Source organism: Lynx canadensis, chromosome C1 (genome assembly GCF_007474595.2).
Source record: "Lynx canadensis isolate LIC74 chromosome C1, mLynCan4.pri.v2, whole genome shotgun sequence".
In the NCBI taxonomy this organism is placed as follows: Eukaryota; Metazoa; Chordata; class Mammalia; order Carnivora; family Felidae; genus Lynx; species Lynx canadensis.
In genome coordinates, this window is record NC_044310.1 from 100,681,873 (window position 1) to 100,701,752 (window position 19,880).

The following is a 19,880-nucleotide window of genomic DNA, read 5'->3' on the forward strand; positions in this document are numbered from 1 at the left end:
CTTTCTTTTGTTAGCCACGAAAGTCATTCCAACCGATCCCTTGTTTCTGGATCTTTAGTTTATTCTAATTAGTCTTCTACTGTTGATCATTTAAATTGCTCTGCCTTTGTTACTAACAAATAATAAAATCTGAAAAGTTAGCTAAAAATCAATTAAAAACACAAAACCAAATTAACAGGAAAGAAATTATGAAATTCTGTAAAATGAACAATACTGCTTAAAGACATGAATCTTGCTATGACAAACCTACCATTACACAAAAAACCAGTAATTATCTCCCATCCTTCCATTAGTGTCACTTTTTAAAAATTTTAGGAGAGCTGACTGGTTTGCTACCAAATTGCTTTCAGTCAAATTAATGAATTATCCAGGGCTATTCTGATCAAACACCATGCAATTTTCATTTAGCAAGGGTCAAGTGTCCTGGCTTGAGAAAAGTCATCTTGCAGTAAAGCTAAATAAATATGGCACAGAGAGGCTAAGTAGCATACAAACCCCATAACTTTTAAAGGGCCGAGGTCTGAAATCAAGATCCCTGATCTTTTTTTAACACGTTTTTTTATTCTAACGAGTTGAGTGTTTGTACATTGTACAAACTGCACAGCTGTTCTAGTAAATGCCTAAAGAGTCAAGAGTTCATCAGTGGTTTTCTTCTTGCTCTTCTTTTGATCTGTATTCTTCTATCAGGAACATGTTTGGAACCAAAGCCTCTGTGAGTGTGTGTTTGCATTGGGTGGCAGGTTGGAGGTACAGGGTGAACTGGTCTTTAGCCAGATGCAGGCTGTCCTTCAATCCTTGGCATATAAATCTGAGCCCAAGTTTACCAAATGGAGGCATTTCCATTATTTAATTAAAGATACTCCTCTTTCAATTGTTATTTATCTAATGAAGCTAAATAAAGTATGTAGAGAATGGTAGGAACTTAACCAACCAAGAGCAAAGAAAACTCAAGAACCAGAGTGGCAAAAAAGGCTGAGCTTGTCCTGCTGAGTTTAGAATGAAAGACCTGAGAGAGGTGTATATGACAATATGTCTCCTGGCATAGGGACCCAACTCCTGTGTGCACATCTCTTCTCATTCATTCAAAATTGAAACTCCAGGGAATGTTAATTCATTTGCACAAGAATGTATGTGTGGTGCAATAACACTATGGACCTAACTCATGATTTAAAAAAAGTTAACACTGAGGTAGGAGTAGAGTTTTGGAATCCATGGCAAGTCCCTGTACCTTTATCTCTTCTTCTTTTGGGTGTTCCTCTTCTTTAATTGATTCTCTGGGTTTTTCTTTGCCTTTTGATTTTGGTTTTCCTTTGCCTTGAGGAACAGTCACTACGACAGGAATTACTGTTGCAGTAAGTGCTGATGGGATATTCAACATTGTGTCCAAATTAGGATCCTTATCCTCTATAAAGAGAAAAGGAGAAAACAAGTAAATTAGACATTCATATTGGGTATGTTTGTTAAATAAAATTGGTATCACAAACATTTACACCAGTTGGTGAATATGATTTTTTCCGTTGGATAGATTTCAGGGGTAATGTAGTCGATTTAAAATCAGAATTGTAAACATTGGGATACAGGTGCCCCTATGACTTAGCACTCTTGTATCCTTTGGATAAACTCCTAGTAGTGCTATTTCTGAGTTGTAGGGTAGTTCTATTTTTAATTTTTTGAGGAACCTCCACTGGGTGTTGTATGTATGTGATGAACCATGGGAATCTACCCCCAAAACCAAGAGCACACTGTACACACTGTATGTTAGCCAATTTCACAATAAATTATATTTAAAAACCAATAAAATAGGGAGGAGAAGATGGCGGCGTAGGAGGACGCTGGGATCACCTGGTCCAGGTGATCACTTAGATTCCACCCACACCTGCCTAAATAACCCAGAAAAATGCCAGAAGACCAGCAGAACAGACTCTCCAGAGTCAAGCATAGACGAGAGGCCCACGGAAGAGAGTAGGAAGGGCAGAGAGGTGGTGCGTGCTACATGGACTGGAGGGAGGGAGCCGGGGTGGTGGAGGGGCAGCCAGCCCACCCAGCAAGGCAGAGCCCCTGAATCTGGCTTGCAAAAGTGGAGGGCCAGACGGAGTATTTTCTGACAGCAAGCAGGACTTAACATATGGAATGTTAAAAGTCAGCAGCTCTGCTCGGGGAGCGGGAGGGTGAGAGGATGCCAGGAGGGAGAGATGCTGAGCCCTGGAAGACAGAGCTCAGCTTGGTGGGGAACAAAGGCACTGGCAAGCGCCATTTCCCTCTCCCATCCCCCAGCCAAAATTCCAAAGGGAACCAGTTCCCATCATGAACTTGCTTGCACCATGCAAACACCCAACGCTGTGCTTCTGTGGATCCATCCCTCTGACGGGTTGGCCTCCCTCCCGGTGCTGCAAGACCCTTCCCGCAGCAGACCACTGATGGCAAAGCAAGCTGAGCCTACCCCTCCCATCCTGGTGCACCTTGTGGATCCACCCCAGCTAATACGCCAGACCCCATGGAAGCAGCACCACAAACCTGGCAGTGTGCAAGTAGCCCAGACAGGGGCCACACCACTCCACAGTGAGTCCTACCCCTGGGAGAGGGGAAGATAAGGTACACACCAGTCTGACTGTGGCCCCAGCAGTGGGTCTGACTGTAGCCCCGCCCACCCACACAAGTCACTCCAGAAAGCACAGGGGAAGTTCCCTGCAGTTCCACACCACCCCAGGGACTATCCAAAATGAAAAAACGGAAGAATTCTCCTCAAAAGAAACTCCAGGAAGTAGCAACAGCTAATGAATTGATCAAAAACGACTTAAGCACTCTAATGGAACAAGAATTTAGAATAATAGTCATAAAAATAATTGCTGAGCTTGAAAAATGTATAGAGGACAGCAGAGAATCTATTGCTACAGAGATCAAGGGATTAAGAAATAGTCATGAGGAGCTAAAAAATGCTATAAATGAGGCACAAAATAAAATGGAGGCGACCACAGCTCGGATTGAAGAGGCAGAGGAGAGAATAGGTGAATTAGAAGATAAAATTATGGGAAAAGAGGAAGCTGATAAAAAGAGAGATAAAAAAATCCAGCAGTATGAGGGGAGAATTAGAGAACTAAGTGATGCAATCAAATGTAACAATATCCGTTTGATAGGAATTTCAGAAGAGGAAGAGGGAGAGAAAGGGGCTGAAGGTGTACTTGAACAAATCATAGCTGAGAACTTCCCCGATCTGGGGAAGGAAAAAAGCGTTGAACTCCAAGAGGCACAGAGAACTCCCCTCAGACGTAACTTGAATCGATCTTCTGCACGACATATCATAGTGAAACTGGCAAAATACAAGGATAACAAGAAAATTCTGAAAGCAGCTAGGGATAAACATGCTCTATATACAGCTCTATAAACATATAAAGGGAGACCGATAAGACTAGTGACAGATCTATCTACTGAAACTTGGCAGGCCAGAAAGGAATGGCAGGAAATCTTCAATGTGACGAACAGAAAAAATATGTAGCTGAGAATTCTTTATCCAACAAGTCTGTAATTCAGAATAGAAGGAGAGATAAAGGTTTTCCCAAACACACAAAAACTGAAGAAATTCATCACCACTAAACCAGCCCTACAAGAGATACTAAGGGGGATTCTGTGAGACAAAGTACCAGAGACATCACTGCAAGCATGAAACCTACAGACATCACAATGACTCTAAACCCATATCTTTCTATAATAACACTGAATGTAAATGGACTAAATGCTCCAACCAAAAGACATAGGGTATCAGAATGGGTAAAAAAATCAAGACCCATCTATTTGCTGTCTACAAGAGACTCATTTTAGACCTGAGGACACCTTCAGATTGAAAGTGAGGGGATGGAGAACTATCTATCATGCTACTGAAGTCAAAAGAAACCTGGAGTAGCCATACTTATATCAGACAAACTAGACTTTAAATTAAAGGCTGTAACAAGAGATGAAGAGGGGCATTATATAATCATTACAGGGTCTATCCATCAGGAAGAGCTAACAATTATAAATGTCTATGCACCGAATACAGGAGCCCCCAAATATATAAAATAATTACAAACATAAGCAACCTTACTGATAAGAATATGGTAATTTCAGGGGACTTTAATACTCTACTTACAACAATGGGTAGATCATCTAGACACAGGATCAATAAAGAAACAAGGGCCCTGAATGATACATTGGATCAGATGGACTTGACAGATATATTTAGAACTCTGCATCCCAAAGCAACAGAATATACTTTCTTCTCGAGTGCACATGGAACATTCTCCAAGATAGATCACATACTGGGTCACAAAACAGCCCTTCATAAGTATACAAGAATTGAGATCATACCATGCACACTTTCAGACCACAATGCTATGAAGCTTGAAATCAACCACAGGAAAAAGTCTGGAAAACCTCCAAAAGCATGGAGGTTAAAGAACACCCTACTAAAGAATGAGTGGGTCAACCAGACAATTAGAGAAGAAATTTAAAAATATATGGAAACAAACAAAAATGAAAATACAACAATCCAAACGCTTTGGGATGCAGCGAAGGCAGTCCTGAGAAGAAAAATACACTGCAATCCAGGCCTATCTCAAGAAACAAGAAAAATCCCAAATACAAAATCTAACAGCACACCTAAAGGAAATAGAAGCAGAACAGCAAAGACAGCCTAAACCCAGCAGAAGAAGAGAAATAATAAAGATCAGAGCAGAAATAAACAATGTAGAATCTAAAAAAACTGTAGAGCAGATCCATGAAACCAAGAGTTGGTTTTTTGAAAAAAGAAACGAAATTGATAAACCTCTAGCCAGGCTCCTCAAAAAGAAAAGGGAGATGACCCAAACAGATAAAATCATGAATGAAAATGTAAATTATTACAACCAATCCTTCAGAAATACAAGCAATTATCAGGGAATATTATGAAAAATTATATGCCAACAAACTGGATAACCTGGAAGAAATGGACAAATTCCTAAGCACCCACACCCTTCCAAAACTAAAACAGGAAGAAATAGAAAACTTGAACAGACTCATAACCAGTGAAGAAATTGAATCAGTTACCAAAAATCTGCCAACAAATAAGAGTCCAGGACCAGATGGCTTCCCTGGGGAATTCTACCAGATATTTAAAGCAGAGATAATACCTATCCTTCTCAAGCTGTTCCAAAAAACAGAAAGGGAAGGAAAACTTCCAGACTCATTCTATGAAGCCACTATTACTTTGATTCCTAAACCAGACAGAGACCCAGCAAAAAAAGAGAACTACAGGCCAATATCCCTGATGAATATGGATGCAAAAATTTTCAATAAGATACTAGCAAATAGAATTCAGCAGCATATAAAAATAATTATTCACCATGATCAAGTGGGATTCATTCCCGGGATGCAGGGTGGGTTCAACATTCGCAAATCAATCAATGTGATACAGCACATTAATAAAAGAAAAGAAAAGAACCATATGATCCTGTCAATCGATGCAGAAAAAGCATTTGACAAAATTCAGCATCCTTTCTTAATAAAAACCCTCGAGAAAGTCGGGATAGAAGGAACATACTTAAACATCATAAAAGCTATTTATGAAAAGCCCACAGCTAATATCATCCTCAATGGGGAAAAACTGAGAGCTTTCCCCCTGAGATCAGGAACACGACAGGGATGTCCACTCTCACCGCTGTTGTTTCACATAGTGTTGGAAGTGCTAGCACCAGCAATCAGACAACAAAAGGAAATCAAAGGCATCAAAATTGGCAAAGATGAAGTCAAGCTCTCACTTTTTGCAGATGACATGATATTATACATGGAAAACCTGACAGACTCCACCAAAAGTCTGCTAGAACTGATACATGAATTCAGGAAAGTTGCAGGATACAAAATCAATGTACAGAAATCAGTTGCATTCTTATACACTAATAATGAAGCAACAGAAAGACAAAAAAAGAAACTGATCCCATTCACAATTGCACCGAGAAGCATAAAATACTTAGGAATAAACCTGACCAAAGATGTAAAAGATCTGTATGCTGAAAAGTATAGAAAGCTTATGAAGGAAATTGAAGAAGATATAAAGAAATGGAAAAACATTCTGTGCTCATGGACTGGAAGAATAAATATTGTTAAAATGTGAATACTACCCAAAGCTATCTACACATTCAATGCAATCCCAATAAAAATTGCACCGGCATTCTTCTCAAAGCCAGAACAAGCAATCCTAAAATGTGTATGGAACCACAAAAGACCCCGAATAGCCAAAGTGATTTTGAAGAAGACCAAAGCGGGAGGCATCACAATCCCAGACTTTAGCCTCTACTACAAAGCTGTCATCATCAAGACAGCATGGTATTGGCACAAAAACAGACACATAGACCAATGGAATAGAATAGAACCCCAGAATTAGACCCACAAAAGTATGGCCAACTAATCTTTGACAAAGCAGGAAAGAATATCCGATGGATAAAAGTCTCTGTAACCAATCGTGCTGGGAGAACTGGACAGCAACATGCAGAAGGATGAAACTAGACCACTTTCTCACACCATTCACAAAAATAAACTCAAAATGGATAAAGGACCTGAATGTGAGACAGGAAACCATCAAAACCCTAGAGGAGAAAGCAGGAAGAAACCTCTCTGAATTCAGCCACAGCAATTTCTTACTTGACACATCCCCAAAACAAAAGGGAATTAAAAACAAAAATGAACTGTTGGGACCTCATGAAGATAAAAAGCTTCTGCACTGCAAAGGAAACAATCAACAAAACTAAAAGGCAACCAATGGAATGGGAAAAGATATTTGCAAATGACATATCAGACAAAGGGCTAGTATCCAAAATCTATAAAGAGCTCACCAAACTCCATACCCAAAAAACAAATAATCCAGTGAAGAAATGGGCAAAAAGCATGAATAGACACTTCTCTAAAGAAGACATCCAGATGGCCAACAGGCACATGAAAAGATGCTCCACATCGCTCCTCATCAGGGAAATACAAATCAAAACCACACTGAGATACCACCTCACACCAGTCAGAGTGGCTAAAATGAACAAATCAGGAGATTATAGATGCTGGAGAGGATGTGGAGAAATGGGAACCCTCTTGCACTGTTGGTGGGAATGCAAACTGGTTCAGCCACTCTGGAAAACAGTGTGGAGGTTCCTCAAAAAATTAAAAATAGATCTACCCTATGACCCAGGAATAGCACTGCTAGGAATTTACCCAAGGGATATAGGAGTCTGATGCATAGGGGCACTTGTACCCCAATGTGTATAGCAGCACTTTCAACAATAGCCAAATTATGGAAAGAGCCCAAATGCCCATCAACTGATGAATGGATAAAGAAATTGTGGTTTATATACACAATGGAATACTACTTGGAAATGAGGAAGAATGAAATATGGCCTTTTGTAGCAACGTGGATGAAACTGGAGAGTGTTATGCTAAGTGAAATAAGTCACACAGAGAAAGACAGATACCATATGTTTTCACTCTTATGTGGATCCTGAGAAACTTACCAGAAGACCATGGGGGAGGGGAAGAAAAAAAAAAAACAGAGGGAGAGAGCCAAACCATAAGAGACTCTTAAAAACTGAGAATAAACTGAGGGTTGATGGGGGGTGGGAGGGAGGGGAGGGTGGGTGATGGGTATTGAGGAGGGCACCTTTTGGGATGAGCACTGGGTGTTGTATGGAAACCAATTTGACAATAAATTTCATATTGAAAAAAAATAAAATAAAAACCAATAAAGTAAAATAATATATAAGGCCTGAAAAGAATCAGAATTATAGTTAAAAAAATCTCAGGTACTGAATACTTTGACATATTTGATGCCATTATTTCACATGTTCTTGCCTTCCCGTCTATATTATGAACTCCTAATTATAGGGCAATAACTGTATATTTGAGAAATATTTATTGACAGACTCTTATATGCAAAATATTTGGACCAGTGGGTAATAATAACAAAATGTATAAAAGACCTTACGAAGCCAAAATAATCTAAATAAGATTTATACTCAAATAGCTTCAATACAAGGACATATTAAATAGGAAAATAAGGGATACAGATAAGGAAATTCAGAAAAGAAATTGGTTTGTTTAGTTGAGATGATAAAAAGAAGTCATAGAAGATTGATTTTATGCTTAATATAGCAATGGATTGTCAGAATTGTCAAAGGAGAGCTGATCTCTGAAGGAATTATGTTGGAATCTTCTGAGCATAATTTGCATCTTGAGTTCTATTCTCCTCTGGGTTCCAGAGTAATACTCCCACCTGAATCTCCTCTTCCTTCTTTGGGCAATTTCTTTCTGTCTCTTTACTGGTTCTTCCTGTCTGGTGAATCCTTAACTGTCGTTAAATTTCAAGGATTCTTCCCTCATGCTTACACAAAGGATGTGTTTTAACTCTGGCTACTCATAATAATTACTCACTGAATTACAAAAAAAAAAAAGCTCAGCACTCTCCCACCCCCTTGACCCTCTGAATCAGACTCTCTATGGATGAGGCACAGGTATTTACACCTGTGAAAAATCACATGTGATTGCCAGGACTGAGCACCTTTATTACATACAATAGACCTGAATATCTCATATACTACTGGAGGTCCAACTATCATCTACATACTGATGAGTCCAAAATTTACATCTCAAGGCATGACCTTTCTTTCTGAGCATCAGATTCGTATGTGCAACTGCCTTTAGACATCTCCCCCGGTTGTCATACTGGAGACGTTTCAAACTCAGTGATTCTTTTCCTAGGACAGGAAAGTCTATGTACTCAAATCTCATTTAATGACCAATCAAGCACCTCATTTCCCAAGTCAGACAGTGAGGCCATTTGCATTTTCTCTTTTTGGCTGACCCTATATAACCAGTCACCAAGCCATCAGAAATTTCTCTTGAATGATGCCTCTCCTATCTAGTCCTCCCTTTGCTTGTAGTCTCACTGATCTCTTGATTTTCTGTAGCAGGCTCCTAACTGGTATGACACCTCCAATACCACCATTTCAGTGTATTCTTCAAACTATCACTAAAATTATATTCCTAATATGAAATCCAATCATGTCACTTCCCTTCCCTTACTTAAACACCTCTGACACTCACTGATCTTATAGGGCATACAGGACTCATTTTCCTCCACTCCAGCCACACTCAACTTTTCACTTTTCTGTAAAGATGGCATGCTTTTACACAACTGTACATTTATACAAATGGTTCTTACTATCTAGAATTGCCTTTCCTTGTTGCTTTGTCTGGATAGTTCCCATTCGTCTCTAAAGTACCACCTCTGGGGCGCCTGGGTGGCGCAGTCGGTTAAGCGTCCGACTTCAGTCAGGTCACGATCTCGCGGTCCGGGAGTTCGAGCCCCGCGTCAGGCTCTGGGCTGATGGCTCAGAGCCTGGAGCCTGTTTCCGATTCTGTGTCTCCCTCTCTCTCTGCCCCTCCCCCGTTCATGCTCTGTCTCTCTCTGTCCCAAAAATAAATAAACGTTGAAAAAAAAAATTTAAAGTACCACCTCAGATGCTGTATTTTCTCTCGGAAGTATTTTCTAGCTGCCCCTGGAACTCTGTTTATACATAATTTCTAGCACTTCTGCAGTTATTTCTCTATTTATGTTTTCTCTCCCCATTAGACAATGAGTTTTTTTGAGTAGATATGCTATGGTTTTATTCGTCATCATGGCTCAGTGCCAGCAAGATCCCTGACCCATAGGAAGTACAGTATATAAACAAGTGAATGATGTCCAGTTATAGGCAGTTGGAAACTCCTCTCTCTCATCCCCATCCACTTACTCATTCAGTAAATATTTATTGAGTACCTACTATCATGAACTAGGAATTAGGTAACCAATGACGAACGAGGCTACAGGGAATTTACACTGTAATGGGTAGACAAATGAAAAAACCCTCAGGTACAATGGCATGTGTTACATCCATGATAGAGGAGGTACAGTGGTCCATGGGAACACAAAAGAAGGGAATCAAACACAAAATGCCTCTATACAACTTATACTTTGACTATACTACACAGTTTGCCTTTCCATAAACAAGTCGTGCTTTTATGTTACTGAGATTTTGTACACACTGTTCTTAGTAATTAGAATTCCCTTTTCCTTTGATTCTTTGCTTAGGCAATTCCCACTCACTTCCAAAGACCCAGTTCACATGCTACTGCCACTTGATCTGTGAAGTCTTTCTCAGAGCAAGCAATCTGTAAGCTGAGACCTGAAGGATGGTAGGAAGCTTAACTGTCATTAAGTGGTGGTACATGCAGCAGGAGAAAGTGGTCCGAGCAAGAGGGAAAGCATGAGCAAATGGCCAGAGATAAGAGAAAGCACTCAAGGAACTAAAAGTCACAAAAAGAATCGGGTAGGTGGAAACAACCCAGATGTCTATCAACAGACGAATGGATAAATAAAAGGTGCCATATACATATCACAGAATACTATTCAGTCTTAAAAAGGAAGGGAATTCTGCAATATGCAACAACACTGATGGAGCCTTGAGGAAATTATGCTTAGTGAAATAATCCAGTCGCAGAAAGACAAATACTGTACGATTCCATTTACATGAGTTATCTAAAATAGTCAAAATAATAGAATCAAAGTGTAAAATGGCGGTGCCAGGGGCTCAGGGAGAAGGAAATGGGGAGTTATTACTCAATGGGTAAAAAGTTTCAGTTAAGCAAGATGAATAAGCTCTGGAAAGCTGTATATACCCAATTAAGGGGGGATAACTGGACTGGAAATTTGTTTAGTTATTAGCAGATAAAAGTTCTTAAACATTACTATTATGTGCATATGTAAGGAGTTTATATTTTTTGTAAAGACTCATGCCTTCAATATTTTTATTACATGAAAAGTAAAACATTACTTTTTTTTTAAGTTTGGATTTTAATTCGTTAGTTAACGTGCTTTGTCATATTGGTTTCAGGTGTACAATATAGCGATTCAACAATTCCGTACTTCATCCTATGCTCATCATGACAAGTGTACTCCTTAATCCCTAATTGCTCTCTATAACTAAGAGTCTATTTCTTAAAAATAAAAGTCTGTCTCTTGATTTGTCTCTCTCTCTCTTTTCCCTTTGCTCGTTTGTTTTGTTTCTCAAATTCCACATATGAGTGAAATCATATGGTATTTGTCTTTCTCTGCCTGACTTATTTCACTATAGTGTCTATAGTATAGACTTTTGAACAGTATTTGTTCTTCTAATCCATGAGTGTTGGGATGCCTTTCCACTTGTTTCACACTGGAAACAATTTCAAATGCAGTACTTATAACTTGAAATCAGGAACATTTGTTTTAAATGGAATACTTGCACAATAACTTAAGGATTAAATAAAAAATAGGGAAATCACTTAAGAAACAGCAGCAGTAGAGTTGATTGTAGAGTGTAAATGTCTTAATCTGAAATCATGATAAGAATGGATAGGATTTTTTAGTGACTGTGTATGATAATGAATCTAATACATAATTTGTTAGGCACAGAATGACTTCAAGTGCTGGCTCAGAAACAAACCAAATACAAAATCAAAAGATAAAACCCCAAATAAAGCAAAAATACTAACAAATTTAATGGGCTTTCTGACTCACTAGAGTGCTACAATATTTTGTACAAGGTAAGAAAAAGATTATAACGATCCAATGGAATATTGTCTCTGCATAAAAAGAGCTATAGGCAGATAAAACTACACATAGTTTTAAGGCTATATAGCATAGGGATTATCTTTTGATTTTGTAAAGTTTTTTCTTTTTAATGAAATCTGTGTGTTTAGATCCTTGTAACACGCGTGGGAACCCACAAGATTTCCTAGTTGGTTCTTGGTTAAGTGACATATTATTTTGTGGTTTGTAAGGAAATAGCTTCCAGTTGGAGAATTTGTTCATTAAAAGTGGGGTAAAGAAATCCTTCAAGATGTCCAGTGAATGGCTCCTTTAAGGTTGTTAAGTTCTGAAGTACATTGAGATTCCACAATCACAGGATTCGTAAAAATATTATTATGTGGAAAACCAAGAGGATTCCTTGAGAAATCATGCTTTTTTTTGGCACCAACTAACAGACTTATTTTCCTGGGCTAGTTAACAAAGATAACTGAAATTATTTATCTATCTATCTATAAAATTTTATATGTATATGTGACTATATTTAAAATTACATATAAGTTCTTTTTCAAATGTCAAAGCACTGTTTTTTTTCTATGTATGAAAGATTATACATGTACATATATGTAAATACACATGTATATATACACACTCACACGTATATTCCCACCTTTCAGGAAAAGAGGGTCATTAAATCAGAACGTGTTTATCAACAAGTGAGCAGGTTGAGGATGGACAGGTACCGTTGGTCATGGGACACTTATCCTTGCTGTTGTGTTTATTTTACCTGGTGTCATGCCACTTGGTCCATAGTAACTTATTGAGAGGCAGATGCCATTTTCTAAGGTGGCCGAAAAAGATCCAAACTTGCTGACAGCTTTATTCTCTGCATCTGATTCTTCTAAAAGACAAAATCAAATCAAGGGCATTTCCATTTTATTAAAAAGAAATATAAGCAAAATCAGTGCAAAGTGGAAATCGTGTATATAAAAACATAGATATGATTTTTCTTAATGTTTATTTAATTTTAAGAGAGAGAGAGACGGAGCAGGAGTGGGGGAGGGGCAGAGAGAGAGAGGGAGACACAGAATCCGAAGCAGGCTCCAGGCTCTGAGCCGTCGGCACAGAGCCTGACACGGGGCTTGAACCCATGAACTGTGAGATAACGACCTGAGCTGAAGTCAGCCGCCCAACTAACGGAGCCACCCAGGCACCCCAAAACACGGATATGGTTAAGTAAATTATTGATATATATGTATATACCAATAAATCACTATGAAATAATTAGAAAACTTTGTTTTCGAAGAATATTTAATGAGTAAGAAAATGTTCCTGATCGTAAAGTAAGAAATACACTACGATAGCGGTTACCGCTGTGGTGACAGAATTATGGGCAACTGTTATTTTCTTTAAATATTCAAATTTCTGTCTTTCTCTGTATGACAGAAATTTGAATATTTAAAGAAAATAACAGTTGCCCATAATTCTGTCACCCTTATGTGGATCCTGAGAAACTTAACAGGAACCCATGGGGGAGGGGAAGGAAAAAAAAAAAAAAAAAAGAGGTTAGAGTGGGAGAGAGCCAAAGCATAAGAGACTGTTAAAAACTGAGAACAAACTGAGGGTTGATGGGGGGTGGGAGGGAGGGGAGGGTGGGTGATGTGTATTGAGGAGGGCACCTTTTGGGATGAGCACTGGGTGTTGTATGGAAACCAATTTGTCAATAAATTTCATAAAAAAAAAATAAATATTCAAATTTCATAATTTTTAAAAAATAATAAGCCACATATTCTTATATCAGGCAAAATGAAGAAAAGTAACTAAAAATTTTATGTTTTAAGTTCTTGGGTACATTCAAACTTGTCAAGCATTATGTTTTTGAGTTTGGAGAACACTGTGATCATAACTGAATCTGCTGGTAAGATTTAGTTATATATTTTATCAGTAACTTGAGTTCAAAACGTTTGATTAATTGACTCTTCCCTTTTGCAGGTATAATCCATGTCACATTGGGCAGGAAGCATTTAGTCTTCCCAGGTGGTGCTGCCTGGAGATGTTAAATAGTGTTATCAGGAAGTTTCATGGTGTATAATCACAGGACGTCTACCTGGAACTCCCAACTACCAGAGGTAGAGACGCTCAAGACTAAATATAGGATTTCTCTCTTGTCCTTGTAACCTAAAAAATGTGATACCATGGGGAAAACTCAGTGATAGAGCACAGAAGGAAACCCCATCATTTGTAGTGAATATTGGAGAAAAGCTAAAACTTTAGGAGAAATGAATTAATGAGAACCCAAGTCCTAGAGATTGCACTTGGTACAAGTTGTGTAAAAGATTCAGACAAGGATGGACATTGCACACTCAATGTTGCTACTTAAAGGCAGCCACCTATATAGACTCTGTGTGACAACTGGACTCAAGAGCTGGGCATCCAGATGGGGTAAAAACCAAGTGAGTAGCCCACTATCCATGGGCTGTGTGTGCGGGGTATGTACACATTACCTCAGGGAAAATGTACATAAGCAAAATGGCAAAGCGCTTGCCTTACTATCTGGAAAAATTACACTAAGTGGTAGAGATGCATGTGTGTTGCTGTCAGATGCATGGGTCTGACGCACTGCTGGAAGGCTAACCTCCACTCACTCAAGGACTAACCTCCACTCACGCAAGAACCAACCTCCACTCAGGCAAAGACCAACCTCCACTCACGCAAGGACTAACCTCCACTCACACAAGGACCAACCTCCACTCGGGCAAAGACCAACCTCCACTCACGCAAGGACTAACCTCCACTCACGCAAGGACCAACCTCCACTCGGGCAAAGACCAACCCCCACTCACGCAAGGACTAACCTTCACTCACACAAGGACCAACCTCCACTCAGGCAAAGACCAACCTCCACTCAGGCAAAGACCAACCTCCACTCACACAAGGACTAACCTCCACTCACGCAAGGACCAACCTCCACTCAGGCAAAGACCAACCTCCACTCACGCAAGGACTAACCTCCACTCACACAAGGACCAACCTCCACTCAGGCAAAGACTAACCTCCACTCATGCAAGGACCAACCTCCACTCAGGCAAAGACCAACCTCCACTCATGCAAGGACTAACCTCCACTCACGCAAAGGGGCAGCCGCTTGCCTGTGTCAAGCTTTTGCTCTTCCTCTCTTTCTTCTTTCTCATCTTCCAAAGAACTATCCTCTTCTTTTTTTTCCTTTTTCACAATTTTCTTAGGGTCTTTTAAATGAATTATAAAAGTGTGCTTGTCCTTTTTCACAGTCGCTTTGATAAAAGTTGGCCCTGGGGAAAATCAGGGGATAGAAGGTGGGCTTGCTGGTCATACCCCATTAGGGCGCTTGACAAGACATGTACATAAGGCAGCATAGAACGTACTCCAGGGAGTGGAAACACCTACGGATATCACTAGTTTACAAAAAGATGCCTAAAGGAAGAGAGTGAGGGTGGAATCCCAGAAATGAATGGCAGGTGGATCAGGGAGATGTTGGCAGAGTTTCTTCTTCTTCTTTTTTTTAAAATAAACATTTTTTTTTAATGTCAATTTATTTTGAAGGAGAGAGACACAGAGTGCAAGCAAGGGAGGGGCAGAGAGAGAGGGAGACACAGAATCCCAAGCTGGCCCTGGGCTCCGAGCTGTCAGCACAGAGCCTGATGCAGGACTCAAACTCATGAACCAAGAGATCATGACCCGAGCTGAAGTCGGACACTTAACCAACCGAGCCCCCCAGGCGCCCCTGTTTGCAGACTTTCTCATCAAATTACAGAAGAGAAAATACATTGGCTGAGGCTACCTACACTCAATTTTGTGATTAATCACATGAGTCAATTGATGTGAAAGGGTTTTACAATTTACAAAGAATTACATCAATTAGTTATAGCAGTTATTATTGTTGATAGCAACAAATAAGCATTTTCCTAATGGCCCATTTTCTCTTCTAGTGTTCTGACTCATTTTTGGTCCCCTTTCTCAGCTTCCTTCTTCTTTTTAAAATTCAGCATATTCTTTTCAATGTTGAGAGGGCGACCATCTCCCAAAACTGATAGGATTAGGATAAAATTACCGTATTTACTGTGACCCACTTGAAACTAATAAAAGTATGCATATTCAAATCTCGATGAGAGCAAGGAATAGATGTTGAAAATAGAACATAACAGCACACAACTTGAGTCCAGTAGTTTTCTCAGTTATGTGATTCTAAGCTCCATTTTTAATGACTACTAATTGTACCCTGTCCCCAAGGATGATATTCAAAATATCAAATGCTAAAACACATGATAATATAAAAATGTGTACCTATATATTAATAACAACCCCTGCCATGTTTCCAGTAAACAAACCTTATATAATAAAATGGCCTGACATTTGATGTAAGTTGTACCACCAGGCACTGTTTAAATAATTTGAATAACTTTCAGGCTTTTTGATTTTAAAAATTATTGGTGTGATCTTTTATTTGATGTGGCAGTTACTTACTATCTAATAATGCTTCTGCCTGAGCCATGATTTCACACAGGGAACAGCATCTAACGGTTGCAATAATTTCCTCATTAAATGCCTTGTTATTAGATGACAAGAGAGAAGGAAAGAGAGAGGGACTGAGAGAGAGGGAGGTAGGGAGGGGAGAAGGAGAGGAGGGAGAAGAGGGTAGGCTGGCATCAGGTGGAGTGTGGGAATAGGAGGAGCCCGTGTTGCCCCCTCCCGGGGGGCATAACCTTGTGGACATTACACAGGGTCTTCCCGGACCTCCTCACATCTCTCAGAGACAACCAGCTAGCTCCACTCCACCTGAGAGATCTTTAAGGGGCAGTGAAAAGATAAGCCTTCAAAGATGTCCCTGATAGGTTCCCGGGGAAGAAATATGCATTTTCTTCATGCAGTTTCCAGATTAGGTCCTCTGCAGTGCATCTGCCAGATTCCTCTCCCACTCACAGGCTTCTGAATCCAGAAGCAACTTCTCTGTAGCTCAAATAACTGACCTCGGCGGCAGGCCCCCAAACTCTGTGCTCCAGAAACCAACCCAGAAATTTGCTGTAAACTCACAGTATGTGCTTGGTTTCTGAGATGTCACTACGTGTTGTAATTAATACTACTAATTAACTCTTTGCTTGTTGTGGTTACTGTTACAATATTTCCCGATCATAGAGAAATACGTTAGGACTTTCACCACTGGAATTTTCTTCACAGAGCGTCCCAGCTAACCTCTCAGCTGGCCCGTGCCCTGCAGGCGATTGTAACAGAAGAGTGTGAAGTCTGGAAATCCTGAATGTGGCGCATAAGAAACTGCAGTGGCCACATCACCACCCTCACCTATCACACTCATGGTTCAAGGCCCCGAGACCACCTGAAAGGGTTTACTATCTTCCAGGCTATTAACCAGCTGCCTTCAAAATGTACCTTTTTCAAATGTTGTCTTCTCTACTTCAATCTGCCCTCCATCTGAAGGATACAGGTAAGAATTTGTTCCGGAGATTTGGATGGGTATCTCTCCCATATTGTATCCACAAAACTACAAGGGAAAAATCATGCTTTGAGTGTGGAGCTGCAATTGACAAGAATCAGCTCATCGATGTGAGCCAGTTCCAGTCGCCATAAGCTCAATTTCTGCTAAATGAATGCCTGTCACTCTGCAGACTCAGAGGCTCGTGTCCATATTATCTTTAGCACCTCCTGTGGTCTTACAGTGACAGGCAGAATTAAAGGAGGCCCAAGATTTTAAAATCTGTTCACTGGAGCGCCCGGATACCCTAGTGCAAATCAAATGACTGTACTACTGAAAAGCAGTGGGAGGAGAAATCGATTTCTCTTCTGTTGGCTGTTAATTTTCTGTTCAAAGTGAACTGATATCTTGAGGACCATTGACACTTTATTCTTTATTTTTTGACACACTACATTTTACGAAGTCCTATGGTAAAGGCATGTTTTACTAAATGTTGCTAATAGAGCCCCCAGTGATTGGTGATGCATGCTAACATCCGAGAACTGGCTTAGAGTAGCTGCTAGAAAGGACAAGGGCTGTTTCATTTCTTTTCTGTCCATCTCTTTCCCATTAGGTTTTCCTCATAAGACTGCTTGAGGGACAGGTTTTACCAAAGCATACGAGCAAAAAACGTGGGTGTCTACTCAGCAGGTCCTGTCATGGAGACAAACACAGCCAACCTCTGTGCTCACTGTGATCTTTCATAGTTGCTTATTTGCACTAACCTAAATGAATGTTTTTGTGTCAAATCTCCATTCTCCTGCCCTGAGTAACCTGGCTTCAGGGCACTCATGGAAAACTGGCCTCAGGGTGTTCCTATCTTGGTGACTGGCTACAAAGAACATCCTAGGCATTAGAGGGTGGAGTAGGGTCTGAGATCATCTTTGCTAGAAGAAACTCCAAGGCCTTCGGTGGGGTCAGTGAAGACTGGGAAACTTGTGTTTCCACAGAAGCCGTGTTTCTCCCAAAACAATGAATAAGGACCCCAAGAGGCTTCTTACAACATCGATTTTACCGGATAAACAACCCCAGGTTCTGGATGCTGGGGGGGCTCCTCTGTTATTTCTGGGATCTTCAGCTGGTCTTCTTTAGGTTTCTCCTTCAAAAAAGATTTTCTCTTCACAAGCTTACTGTCTTCTTTCTCTACCTTTTCTTTGCCTTTCTTTCTACCGGTTTCCTTACTCTTCTTTTCTGCTTTTTTTTCTTCCTTTAAGCGCTCTTCTTCTGCTAATCGATCTTGTTCTTCTTTCCATGCCTGTGAACACATTTAAAAAAATTAATGGGATTTTGAAACACATTAGATCCCACTCAGGTTCATTTGGGAGAGTATTTCAAATGCTTTTTGTAAGTGGTATCTCTAACAAGTTAATATCCTGACCTGGAGACCCTGCATTTAGCTTTGCTTCTCTTCTCTCACCCAACTTCCTGGTACTACACCCTGCCAAAGCTCTTCAGATGTTACCCTTTACTCAGCTGCTTCTCTCACCTGCTGCTGCAATTTTCTGTAACGCAGGTCTTCTTATCTTTAGCCCGAACTATTACAACAGCCTCTTAGCTGGTCTCCCTGCTTCCTATACTTTTCCACATGAGCTGAATCCCCAATTTAGATCGTAAACATGGTTAATCAGCAATATGGCAGACCAGATGTTCAAAGAAACATTCCTGGCACAAAATATTTCAAAAGTGATAGGTAAAATATAAAATCATCATAGTGCATAGCAGGGCTGGCAGCAAATTGAGAGGTATGAGAAAGCACTAATCCAGTAAGGAACAGGAGAACTGAGGAGAGAAGTTTCCAACGGCTATCTGCCCATCCCTGGAGGCCTAGAACTGGAGTTTTGATGGGCTACAGGGACTAGAGCAATAACATGGGAGTCAGACCTATGAATAGAGCAGGTATTTTTAAAAATGACACCTTTGTTGGGTGAACTAAAAACTTATCTTTCCCCATATAGGAAAACCATGAGTTCTAGCTTTCTTCCTTGGCCCTGTGTGAAAGGTGAGGTGGGGTGGGAGGAGTCTTCCCTGAGAACTAACCACAAGTCTATCTTCACAGCATGCCAAAATGTACATTGCCTTAAAAATGTATTCTAAAAAGACTGTGGGTAGATATGAGCTCACAAATGAAAATCACAAAACGTGAGGAAGTAAGCCAAAAGCAAGAATCTGGAGAAGAAACAAACTATGAGAACATATCTGCAAAGACTGAAGGTATTGGAATTATCAAATAGAGGATGTAAAATAAGTATTTTAATCTGCTTAGTCTTTAATTTGCTTCAAGAGAAGAAAGGATCAAAAGTATAAATAAGAAATAAGACATTTTTAATAGGCATTAAAAATAAGATGAGTTTGAAAGCCCTCTTAGAAATGGAATAGACCTTTAGAAAAGCAGTACAGTATTTAAATAGGTAATGGTTGAGTCATTTCCAGAGTTGATGAAAGACACAAATCCTAACAGTCAGGAAGGCCAAAGAGTTAAAAGCAGGCAGTAACGGTCGTGTGCTGGATCTACCTCATGTTGACTGGACAGAGTTTATTGGTAAATTTTCAGGAATTTTGCAAGCTGGTTGTTAACTACAGCCATTATTTAAAATTAAATTATACGAATGCACGCTCAAATAACATATTAAAAACAAAGACATTAAATACTCAAAACTTACCACCTTCTTCTTTTTTTTTTTTTAATGTTTATTTTTGAGAGAGAGAGAGAGAGACAGAGCATGAGCGGGGTATGGCCGAAAAAGAGGGAGCCATAGAATCTGAAGCAAAAACTTAGCGCCTTCTTAA

At 39.8% G+C, this 19,880-nt stretch overlaps 1 protein-coding gene across 1 annotated transcript in view; it reads right to left on the minus strand.

Moving 5' to 3' along the window:
• The window catches only part of SPAG17 (sperm associated antigen 17), a 236,047-nt gene that overhangs the window by 87,224 nt on the left and 128,943 nt on the right, over positions 1 to 19,880 (minus strand). The window contains exons 21-25 of the mRNA XM_032594369.1: positions 18,109 to 18,348; positions 17,012 to 17,123; positions 14,710 to 14,898; positions 12,378 to 12,491; positions 1,229 to 1,404 (exon numbers count right to left, since the gene is read on the minus strand). Coding sequence (XP_032450260.1) covers positions 1,229 to 1,404; positions 12,378 to 12,491; positions 14,710 to 14,898; positions 17,012 to 17,123; positions 18,109 to 18,348 — 831 coding nt within the window. The remainder of the gene's footprint in view (positions 1 to 1,228; positions 1,405 to 12,377; positions 12,492 to 14,709; positions 14,899 to 17,011; positions 17,124 to 18,108; positions 18,349 to 19,880) is intronic.